Source organism: Limanda limanda, chromosome 13 (assembly GCF_963576545.1).
Source record: "Limanda limanda chromosome 13, fLimLim1.1, whole genome shotgun sequence".
Lineage (NCBI taxonomy): Eukaryota > Metazoa > Chordata > Actinopteri > Pleuronectiformes > Pleuronectidae > Limanda > Limanda limanda.
Window position 1 is genome coordinate 16,469,701 of NC_083648.1, and position 12,039 is coordinate 16,481,739.

Here is a 12,039-nt window from a genome sequence, read left to right on the forward strand (position 1 = left end):
ACATAAAATTAGGAATTCAGCTCCTATGGGCCTATTTTCAACAAAAGGAGCCACATCAGTACATTTTTATCACCCAAGTTAAAACCACAGTTTTTGTTTCGCTTATATAATTGGTTTATGACTGGATATTGACAGCTACTACTGCTTTAGTGTTTTTGTTTATACCATATATCAACAGATAATTTTTCCCTATGCATGAAAAGCATTCTGCTCCTGAATATCACAAGATAACCTCAACCTCAAGCAAAATAAAGATTTGAACTCTCCGGCCCGGGGATGGCCATGCGAAGTGTCACTATAAAGTATCCGACCATGCATCGATCCACACATCCGTCCATTTTGTTCCACTTATCCAAGGTTTGGTTGTAGTGTCAGCAGGTTAGACAGGTTGTTTCGCAGCAACATTTTCCAGCGCCTCCGGCAGGATCCCAAAGTGTTTCCAGACCAGATGGGATATATAATCCCTCTAGTAAGTTCTGCGTCTACCCTAGTTGGGCACGCCTTGAAAACCTCCAAGAGGCAGCCAGTAGGAATCAGGTATTTGAACTCGGCGTAAGGAAGCATGCAACTCCACTCTAAGCTTCTTCAAATGTGCAAACTCCTCAACCTGTCTCTAAGGATGATCCCAACACAGAGCTCATGACCATTGGTGAGGGTTGGTATTTAGATCCACCGGTAAATCAAAAGCTTTGCCTTCTGGCTTAGCACCCTCTTAACCACAGTGGACCGGTACAATGCCAGCATTACTGCTGACGCGGCACCGATCCACCTGTCCCCCTCCCACTCCATCCGCCTCTCACTTGCAAGCAAGAGGCCAAGATAAAACTCCACCACTTGGGGCAGCAACTCATCCAAAACTGAAATAACGGGAAATAATTTAATACAGACTTCCTAACGAAACACAATTAAAAGCATTTCTAGCAATTGTTGCATTTAAATGTGTTTTGAAATGTGATGTAATCTGTTCAAATGAACAACTCCACAAAAATCTGTCCACAGTTTGCTCTATGATGGTGAAATCACATTTGAAGCGCAAACAGAGAGTGAGAAACCAGGAGACTCACTGTGAAGATAAATAAAGAGATTAAGATTTGCACCCCAGGGCTCCTAGTGCTGCTTCCTCTTTGAAATAGAGAGGCCTGAGCTGAGTGGGTATCAAACTGGAAATTCTGTGTGTCAGCTCCAGCGGCAGCGAAGGAGAGCGAGTAGTGATCCCATTGGAACGAGGAGGAGCTACCCTGCTGCCATGTTTATGAGTGGAATAATTACACCAACGTGTGGTGCGGCTCGCCTAAATAACGCTTCTAACGCTCTCCAGCATCATCAAAAAGCCTCAATCCTGATGGTATTTTGGTTGCCGTTTTGAAATTTCTTTTCATCCGGGGCATGAATGAATTTTCTGTTTGTCGTCATCATTTTCTTTCTTGCTTCATCCAGCCCTCTCTTTCTGCCCCTTCCATGAATATCTGATCGAGAGAGAATGCCCTGAAGGAAGGATTAGCCAGAGTGAATGGAGGACAACTTTGCCAGCTATTACATCCCAATGAAGCCGCTCTAAGCTCCACTAAGCCGCAACTGATAACTTTGCAGGCCATTAGCGAGCAAGATTGCCTTTCAGTCTCTCATTTCTCCATCCCCTTTTCCCTACAATCAACAACATAATGATGAGGCATGTGGAACGAAAGGCATTCAGACTGTACTTTCACTGCCCTGAAAGCAAGAGGAAGGCGCTGGTGCTTCGCCATACAAGGTTAACATGAAAATGGTTCAGTTGTTTGTTATTGGCTTCTCTCAGCGGTTTTTCTGTAGCAGTAAGCTGCTGATGTGTTTGATCGGGGGAAATTGTGTTTGCTATCTTGTTTCATTGGAAGCAGAAAGGTGGGTGTGAACCTTCAAAAGAAGCCGACAGTGTACACATGTTTAACCAAAGACGAGGAGGCACGGAGGAGGCTTCAAAAGGAGCGTGGGGTGATTGTATGTGTATGAAATGAATACATCAATCAACATCAGGAACTTTCATTTGCAGATGATTCAGACGCTTCTTAGTTCAGCAAACAGGAATGCAAGAAAATACCCATTGATTAACACCACCAAACAACCATAGGCATAAAAAGTATTTGTCGGTTTAATTGATGGTGATCCATTAGAGCTTTCTCATTATAACCTTGCCACGGCAGGAAAAGCACAAATGTCACTAATGCTAATTAAGTCTCTGTTTCTATTAAGTGTTAACAGTAACACTAGTGAACCAGCCATGAACAATTAAAGAGCCAAGAAACTGAAATAGCTAAGGCAGCCGACATTATTGCCACAGTGTCTGAAAACATGCATAAACAGGAGCCAGTGGTGGGAGGACACACTGGAGTCTTTGGGTCTTTTCTGAGAGATTTGTGTCCTAAATAATTTATAAAAAACGTTTCAAAGAACGCTGATAAATTAAAAAAATGTGTGTGTAAAAATGTATTTATACATAAGTTTCTCATAAAGATTTCATGGAAATTGAAGTACTTTTTGCCAAAAAAAAACTTAAATAATGCAGATTAAATACAACCTCCTTAATGTGATTTTTAAAAAAGGTATTCTTTAGAGTGGACACATAATATATCTCACATTTACCCCCTTTTCTAATAATCTAACTTTCAGTCCCTTCTCTTTATTTTTAAATCAAGCCATTTTGGTTTGTTTGTTGCTTGTCATGTGATTGGGTAAAACAACCACGTCCACAGCACCTTTTTGTTTTATCTGCAATAAAAACCTGCACTACAGAAAATGTCCTTGCAACAAATGTGGACATAAAACTGTTCCTGCAGGGTTGCTGCCCCAGCTCTGTTATAGGTATGTAATGTAGTGTTATATTGAAGTGCCACACTCAAATGCAACCTCAGCATTTTAGTATTTGATCACTGACAAAACTCAACAGTGTGGTTGATAATATCCTCCGGTTGTGATCTAGAAGTCAGATATTGTCTGTGAACTGTAACTGTATCAGGGCTTTACGATGACCGTTCAAACTTGTGTAGCAGATTTAAAGCTTCTTCTCGTGAGGCAGTTTTTTTGGTGGAGCAACTTTATTTGCACTTAAAAATCCAGTCATATTACTTAGTGAGATTCTGTTTCTTCTTTCATTAAAACATTAAAACATGTTACTCAGCAACACTGGGGCAGCTGTTAATAAAAAGTAAAAACTTGATTTACATTTAGCTACCCTGCTACTCAACAGTACATTAAACATCCCTTCAGTCATCCACCAGCTTCATGTGTTTTAAAGGTTAATTTGTAACACATAGTGTACATCCAGATGGACTCCATCCCAACATTATGCTCTCCTTCACCACCATTATCAGCCTCCACCCAATTCAAGATAAAACACAATGAGAATATGGATTGATTGAAATATCTAAATCTGTTTATAATACACAGGTTATGTCTCCTGCTTGCTCAGCTCTATACATCCATACGTCCTTGTGTAATTCACACTCGCAGAGCTGAGGTATAGTATAGACGCCTTCATAATAACATCTGTCATTATCCACAGTTCCCCTGAGCCTCTCTGTGCAGAGTAGTTCCCTCTACCAGGAGAGCGTCTGTTAAGTGTCTGAAAATAATTTTATCTTAAAGACAAGATAGAGATACAGACAACTTTTGATCAATGAAGCAAAGTCGTCACACTGTCCTTTGTTTGCAAAAGTGGTCTTTTGAGAAACGATTAAAAACCTTATTGTTAGGCTTCTTATCAAAAGCTAATATGTCAGGAAACTAAAGAGTCACAGTAAGAAATGCCAGTTAGGTTATAAAGTATAGACATCTAAAGAACATGTGTAATTAAAAAAACTGGCAGAAATAAACTAAATTTGTGCTACTATGAGATATATGTGAATGTGCCCTTTAATACAATTTAGAATAGAAATATTAGCTGAGGTACATTCAGTTCTGATGTCATTTGCATTACTATAAGGAGACTTGAACTGAATGCCCCCCCTCACTAGAATTTGTCCAAATATTTAAGCCATAGCTGACCTACATTGAAAAGACTCGCACTGGAAGTAATTTGTGTTAAGGGTTCTCAGACCTTTATGATTTGATGGAAGGGACACACTTCATCAGAAGTGGTGAAATTGCACCACAGAGTAGAGCTGACCTGTCCCCGAGCAAAATCTTTAGAAATAAAATGTAGATTCAGTGTAAGTGTCTGACTGAATTTGTGACGGAGCTGACACCATGGACTCCAGTGCTGTGAATCTTCACAGACTCAGAGACTGGGTCAGTGTATTGACTTCCAGTTGAGGTTCCATTAATTTTGAATTAAAGGATTTATTTCCCTCTCGATGTTGTAGTTGCAAAGCATTTCATGTAAAGTGCACGTTACATCCATCAAAGCTCAATTGTAAACTCTGACAAGAAGTGTCAGAATATCTACTGTTGAGCTAAGTGTCGGACGTGTTTGGTATAGATTTTACTTTCGTATTGCAGATTAACGAATTAACCTACTCTTAGTTTTTTCTTTAATAATATCATGCAGTTATTGTCCCCTGCACTTTTTGCTAGAAGTGTCCTGTTAGGCTGTTGTTGTCATTGGTATTGCAGTGTCCTAATATTTCACCTTAAAATACCATTTGATTCACACACTATTTTTTCTTTTTGTTTCAGACATAAACAAATCTCACATGCTGTTTTAGTGTAGTAAATATTGGATACAGTTAGTGGCTGAGTGTTAGTTAAAGCTTATGTCAGGACAGAGAAAAAAACGTTATCTCCTCCTATAACACAATCAACCTACTTTAATTATCCAAAGACTGATAATGTTATTGATGCCTCCCTTAGTTATTTCCCTAACCGGTAGTAAACAGTTTTATATTCACAACCTAAAATATGTTAAGTGCAAAAGGACTATCTGTCTTTATATTATTGAGGTGAATAAGATTCTATTTAACTTGATATCCATTGGGTTTAGCTTCGCAGATGTTAACTGCAATTGCAACACACACTACGTCATATTCTCTCTTCTTAGTCTGTTTCTGTCCAATTTTCCTTTGCCACCCCACTTTATAATGCTCCTCTCCTGATCTCCACATCTTCCTGTCCTCTCTACTCTACTCTCCTCCCCCCCTCCTCCCCATAGGTGGAGAGGTTGCCACCCCCAGGTTCACTCAGTATTTCCATGGCAGCCTGTCAGGTCTGACGATCCGACCAGGCCGGATTGAAACCCAGAAGGTTATCTCGTGCTTGCAGGCCTGTAAAGAAGGACTTGATATCAACTCCCTCGAGAGCCTGGCTAAGGACATAAAGGTTTGTTGAAAAAAAGGAGCCTGGGTTACCAAAGAACGAACGAACACACACACACACACACACACACACACACACACACACACACACACACACACACACACACACACACACACACACACACACACACACACACACACACACACACACACACACACACACACACACACACACACACACACACACACACACACACACACACACACACACACACACACACACACACACACACACACTCATACTCATTCCACAGCCTCATATTGGTTGAATTGTAGCTTCTTACCATCCTGTTGGCTCTGTTGAAGAAGATAGCAAATTCTCTTCAGGGTTCATATGTCACCTTCTGTCCCGTTAAAGCTGTCACGGCAGTTGAAACATTCCCTCATTAAGGCCAGATATAAATCATGTTGAGTTGTATTAACACAAGAGCTTTTTGTGTGTGTGTTTGTGTGTCCAGTTCCATTTCAACCCTGCCCAGTCTGTGCTGGTTGTGGAAGGAGAGGATGTGGACAGCATCAACACAGCCATGACCAAGGTGTCCTACATCAACTCTCGCCAGTTCCCCACCGCAGGCCTCCGGCGGCTGCACATCACCACCACAGTGCAGTGAGTACATACACTGGAAATTAACTCAATCCCCCTTTACAAACTTTCACTCAGTTACACCTGTTCACATCTGCCATGCCACTATAGTAGTTGAGTCTGCCTGTCTGTCTGTGTGTGTGCGTATAGACACTAATTGTCTATATTGACCTTGACTCGGTGCAAGTTATGTCTCTGGTTTTTCATTACCAGGCAGTACAATAACTAAGGTGTATGTGCTTTAACAAACACAAATGTCAGTGTCACCTTTGCTTCATGCATTGAGTTGGCTGTTGTGAGGTACAGGGACCTGCTTGATGTGCCAAACAGCCTCATATTTAATGTGTCATGAAGGTCCATACTGTTTTATTTATATCTCTTTGTGTATGTGACAGATGGAGAGGACTCCTAATGCTGTGAATGTACTGGTTTCCAATCAAAAATTTTAACCCCAAACAGCGCACATCTTGCTGAAGGACTAAGAACACACTTTCAGCAAGAGTGAAAGGCTGAGGGAGTTGACGGGTTGTTAAATAAAGTGCAGGGTCTCTTGAACACTAGTGTGAAATGTTATATACAAAATACATAAACCAAGTTGATGACAGAGGAGCAGTGGATGATCACATTAGTTACAAACAGCCGGAGGATTGCTGGTTTGCGCAGTAAAGTTAAAGCTCTGTCGGATGTGTTGTGTTTCTCTTGAAGCCACAGAACTCCCAGTGAGGGCGGATCATTAGAGTAAAAACTATTAAACCTCTGAAGAGAACATCTGGCCATTAAAGAGATTCAACCTGCTGCTGATTGGAAACCACCATACTGCTCCAGTCTTATTTTGTTTTCTGTCTACTCTCTCTCTGGTGTTGGTGAAATCTACCTTTGCTCCATAAACAAATTTAAAATGACTGAAAGAATTTATTCAAATCGGTGTCTTGCCGTGTCCTGGTAGTTTACTATAATAATAATAATAACTATATTTATTGAGCTTTTTTAAACACAAAGTACAAAGTGCAGCACAACAAGAAAGCAAATGGTTAAATGGTTCTCTAATGCTACCATCAAGACAAAAAGGTCACGGGGAAAAATTTAAATCCTCTTGATGACAGGTTTAAAACATACTGTTTATCATGCAACAGCATAGTAAACACAGCACCTTTAACACTGGAGCGAGAGAGAGATTAAATATTTCACCCCACTAAACCGTATTATTTGTGTCAGTCTATACGTGTGTGTGTGTGTGTGTGTGTGTGTGTGTGTGTGTGTGTGTGTGTGTGTGTGTGTGTGTGTGTGTGTGTGTGTGTGTGTGTGTGTGTGTGTGTGTGTGTGTGTGTGTGTGTGTGTGTGTGTGTGTGTGTGTGTGTGTGTGTGTGTGTGTGTGTGTGTGTGTGTGTGTGCTCGTCCACGTGTCTAACAGGGTGTACGTTTAGCGCCTGCTCCCGTCCACACACCCGTCCAGTGCCTGTTCAGTTTTTAGAGCAACGAACGCAGGCAGGTGGAATCCGCTTTGTTGGTCGCTGGTCGATAAAGTAAAACGAGCGGAAGGAGCAGCGGTGGAGTCTAACTCTGAACAACACTTCACAGCTCCCCTGGAGATAAAGACTGATACGTCCGCCTTTACACTCAGCACATACAGTCGGTTGAATCTGAGGAAAAGGAGATAATATGTTCTCCTGTTACACATTGTGGATACTTGTTTTAATCTCTGTTATGTGATATCAGTCAGGTCTCCTGGGATTGTTTACAATAAAAAACAAACCATGAGGCAAACATGTCCTACATCAACTTATCCCACATGGCTCGGGGAAAACGTGTATTTGTAATATCAGATTTTTATGTAACAGTAACAGTACAATAACAGAATATAATGACGTTTATGAAATTGTGAATATTGTCATAGTTTCATGTTAACCTACTCTTTGTTATAATCAGAAGTTATCATTTACAACACTTTTTCAGTCATAGAGATGGATCCTAAATTAATACATAGTTCTTTCAAAGTTTGGACACTTTTCTTTAGTTCTCTGTCTCTTCTTATCGGGTTAATGTAGCAGGGGTGATGTCACACACCGTAACTTTTGCACGACGCAGGATCTATCAACATTTCTTTTCTAAAGTGAAAAAGAAGTCAATTTGAAAACATAGCCTTGCATATGATACACTTTGCTGTTTTACTTGTGGGCCTTTCCAAATTGCTGACATGTCAGCGAGCTTTGGTTAACGCTTCACTACCAATAATCACTTCTTCCTCGCTCTAAAAACAGTACTTGCCAAGGCCAGTGCAGCACAACTGCTTTTTTGGAAAGCGGGACAAGAAGTGAAAATAGCTGTTTGATCTGGGTGAAACTAATATTCTTTAAACATGTGGTATTGGATCAGTTAGTAGATTGTAGACAGTTGTACCTAGATTTTTTTTTTTATAGTACCGGTGGCATTTCTGATGCTGGTATGGGTTTTTGAACTTCTCCAAGTTTAATTAAATTTTTAGGGTTTTTTGATCGCTCTCCATCAAACGCTTCATAAATAAAAACCAAAGGTTTACCTCTGATTGTGCTTGTTGGTCGGTGACTACATCAATGACACTGACAACCTATTTGCTCTGGAAGCTTGTGACTTAATGCATCTTTTATTGCTCCTGTCCAAAGTGTTGTGTCACAGGTGGCTGACCTGAGAGCTCATAAGTCCTCAGCAGAAACACTTTAGATGAGGATTGTTAAATTTAGTGCTCGATGTCTCCGTCCTGTCTCTGGCATGGATATATGATGAACCTTGAGAGAGTCTCCACTCTCGCCAGATGAGAGATCGTGACATGAATTGTAAGACCTGGACTTATCATCTGTTCCCTCATATGCTTCAATACTGAGTGTTTCAATTGCTGCCGTGGTGTGAGCTGTAAGAAGAATCTTCTTTGTTTGCAGAAAATATATTCAGGTTAGAACTGTGAGAAAGTTGTTGACCATCCTCATACAGTCAATGTTTTCACCACGAGAACAGCTTAACTCACTCCACAGATACTTCCTTCTCTCCTTGCAGGACCCACGGTCAGGTTATAGATAAAGGGCCAACTAGCAGTACATTGTAGTGTCTACGCTCATGGACTTTCATATTTAATTCAGATGCCCAGACAGAGAGGCACCAACTCCAATTCGTCTGGAGTTGGTGCCTCCAGGTTTTCATCCCTGCTCTTCTGACTGCTCTGTATTGGCCAGTTGAAAGAAACATAATAGTAACAGGGATAATGCATGATAAAACTAAGGATTCATGTAAGTTTAAAAATACTTTCAACAAACAATGTATTTTTATATTTTATGTTCGTTATTTGGGACCAAAAATAGCTCAAATACATGAGATTTACCCCGACACAAGTGAAGCTAAATGAAGACGGATCCATTAGAAGTGAAGTAGTGACCTCTCTTCTCGTCTCCCATGTCTGTGTCAGGTGTTTCGGGGAGGACACGTGTCTCTCCATCCCGGACGTCAAGGCAGTGGTTATGGTGCTGCCGCCCAGTGAACCGAGAATCACAATTACAGGATCTAATCGACTCGTCAGGCCTGCCGCTGACCTGCAGGGCCCGCTGGGTGTGGCACCCTTCAAGGAGCTTCACATCACCAGCACCGTAATGAAGGGAGGCAGCTTCGGTGGATGTGAGTGGAGAGGCTGCGGCACCGGCTTGTTACGATGCTCTCTTGTCATAATGTTAGAATTAATGTGTGTCGCTCTTAATGAACCAATTTACTCTTTGTGAAAAGATTTTTTTACAGTCTTTTCCTCAGCAAAATGCACATTCAAAACCTTGCACATATTTCCATGCACACAGTCCATAGGCCGGGTGTGACTGAGGTGATGCACAACCTGGACTACTGTGACATCCTGGTCATTGGAGAGGAACTGAGCCCAGAGAGAGAGAGTCTGGAGATTCATCACAACGCTTTGTTGGGAAAACATCTGGACGCCACCAACTCCACCTCTGGAATTTCAATATATGGTAGAAAACCTCCATGTTCATTTTACTGTACATGTGAACAGGATATTCACCACATTTTCACTGTGTGTATTACACCAGCATTGCAGTTTGTGTATCAGTCAGTATAACATGTCTCCTTGTGTGTTCCAAGGTGTGGACTCCATGGCTCACTATGAGCAGGCGCTGAGGCAGGTGCGCTACAGGAACTGGCGACCTGCCACTCTGACTGAGCGCAGGTTCAGACTCACCTGCTCCGAACTCAACGGGCGTTACACCAGCAACGAGTTCAATTTGGAGGTCAGATTGATGATCTTTCTTTTTATCTTGTGCACTATTTATTTCTCCATTTGATCTTTTTTTACTTGTTTCTCTTATTTATTTGCCTTTTTTCACCCTTACAATGATCAATTTATTTTATTTACTCATGTTTCGTGACTTACCCAGCTTCTGTTTTTTCCGATGTTAATGTCTCTTTGTCGTGTCGCCTCAGGTCGGTGTTCTCCACCACTCAGCGCCTGTGGAACATGTCAATCATATGGCAGCCCAGCCCCAGTACATGAGACCTGTCCATCGCCCGCTCATGATACACACTCCAAACTCACACATGTCAGGTAAGTAACCAAAGTGACGGCAGCAGGTCCCCCTGTCTTTTCTGTGACTCGCTGCTGAGGAACAGGGCAGTTTTTTAACAAATACATACACTATTGGATGAGCTGTTTCATCACCAAATCTTAGCCGTGATATTTAAGTATAGAGTTTTATTGTTGAATCGGTAACCATAACAACAAAAGTAGGATTACATCTGTAAGAGATAAAATTCTATTCAAGGCTCAAACCTTAAGCAAAAGGATTGTACAATGAAAATAAGGCATTAGGAATCGGCTTTATTATCTTATACTTGAATGGCACTCAGTAGAGCACATACAGTTCCCTTATGAAACCACATCCTTACACTCAATTCTGCAATAATCCCTCTGTTTTGGTGTAATCCTGCTAACAAACAAACAGACAGACAAACAAATGCAGATGAAAACATAACTTCCTTGGCAGAGGTAAAAAAAAAACGGACACCTTCTACTTCTCTTCTTCTCGTCCAGGAGCAGCGCCACCAGCAGCCACAGCAGTGATCGTGGTTTGCATCGCCGCCCTGGTTGTTATTGTGGTGATTGGTGTGTACAGGATCCACGCCACACATCAGGAGGGGTCCAGAGAGGACGAGGACGAGGTCAAGGACCCCGAGGGGGACTGGGACAAATCTGCCCTCAACATCACCGTTAACCCCATGGAGGTAACTCAGAACCTGTTGAAATTTTTGCCTGTTTTCCTTTATTGTTTTATCAATGGACCATGTCACCAAATCTGACGTTTCTGATACCGTTTCCCTCAGATTTGTCTTAACTCTCTGGAATAAGCAGGTTTAGGATTTTTATCTGTTTTCTAGAACGTGAGAGGAGCTCAAGCTGTGGACGAGGAGGTAAAAGAAGAGAAGCAGGTGGAGGAAGAGGAGGAGGAGGAGGACGAAGAACAAGGATTGTCGAGTGCTGAGTCAGACAACAGTGACGAAGATGAAGAGGAGGACGAGGAAGAGAGAGAGGAGATGAAGAAGAGGAAGCAGAGGGGAAGACTTGAGTGGGACAGTTCCTCCATAAAATACTGAACACACAGACACACACACACACACACACACATAAATATACCTACATATTCACAACAGTCTCTGCAAGTGTGTCGCTCCCAAGTTGTTATTTTTAATGAAACATTACCCTCTGCTGGACAAAGTAAGAAGTACAGAATCAGCTGCTGCCTCTCAGCGTCTGTATGCACATGAATTAAGATTCACATCACAGTCAGTGAGGCAGAACAAAATACATCAAACAAGCACAGCCCTTTCATTATGTGTGCAGAATTAGTCCGAGTTTCACTGATAACACTGAACCTCAAACTCGTAAACGATCAAGAGTGAAATCTGAAAAATGGCGACACAAGGAGGATTTGAGCTTTTATGTCCACATTTAATATTTGCAGTTACGTGTGTCCTCAGATTCGTTTTGTATTGGTTCCTCTCTAAAGAGATTGCCTGCAAGACGGCGAGTTATTAACAGATTTAACAGCGAGATGTTTCTCCGTACATATCCACTGATAAATGTATCCATTAAACATTTTTAATAGAATTACTTCAGCCTATTTAGTAGAGATAAAATAGCTGTATTGTCAC

General features: G+C 41.4%; 1 protein-coding gene across 1 annotated transcript in view; it reads left to right on the plus strand.

Annotated features, from left to right (window-relative positions):
- The window catches only part of LOC133017520 (calsyntenin-2-like), a 106,096-nt gene extending 94,615 nt beyond the window's left edge, over positions 1-11,481 (plus strand). The window contains exons 14-21 of the mRNA XM_061083627.1: positions 5,120-5,286; positions 5,741-5,889; positions 9,299-9,504; positions 9,678-9,845; positions 9,976-10,121; positions 10,315-10,435; positions 10,922-11,112; positions 11,266-11,481. Coding sequence (XP_060939610.1) covers positions 5,120-5,286; positions 5,741-5,889; positions 9,299-9,504; positions 9,678-9,845; positions 9,976-10,121; positions 10,315-10,435; positions 10,922-11,112; positions 11,266-11,481 — 1,364 coding nt within the window. The remainder of the gene's footprint in view (positions 1-5,119; positions 5,287-5,740; positions 5,890-9,298; positions 9,505-9,677; positions 9,846-9,975; positions 10,122-10,314; positions 10,436-10,921; positions 11,113-11,265) is intronic.
- The last annotated feature ends 558 nt before the right edge of the window (positions 11,482-12,039 follow it).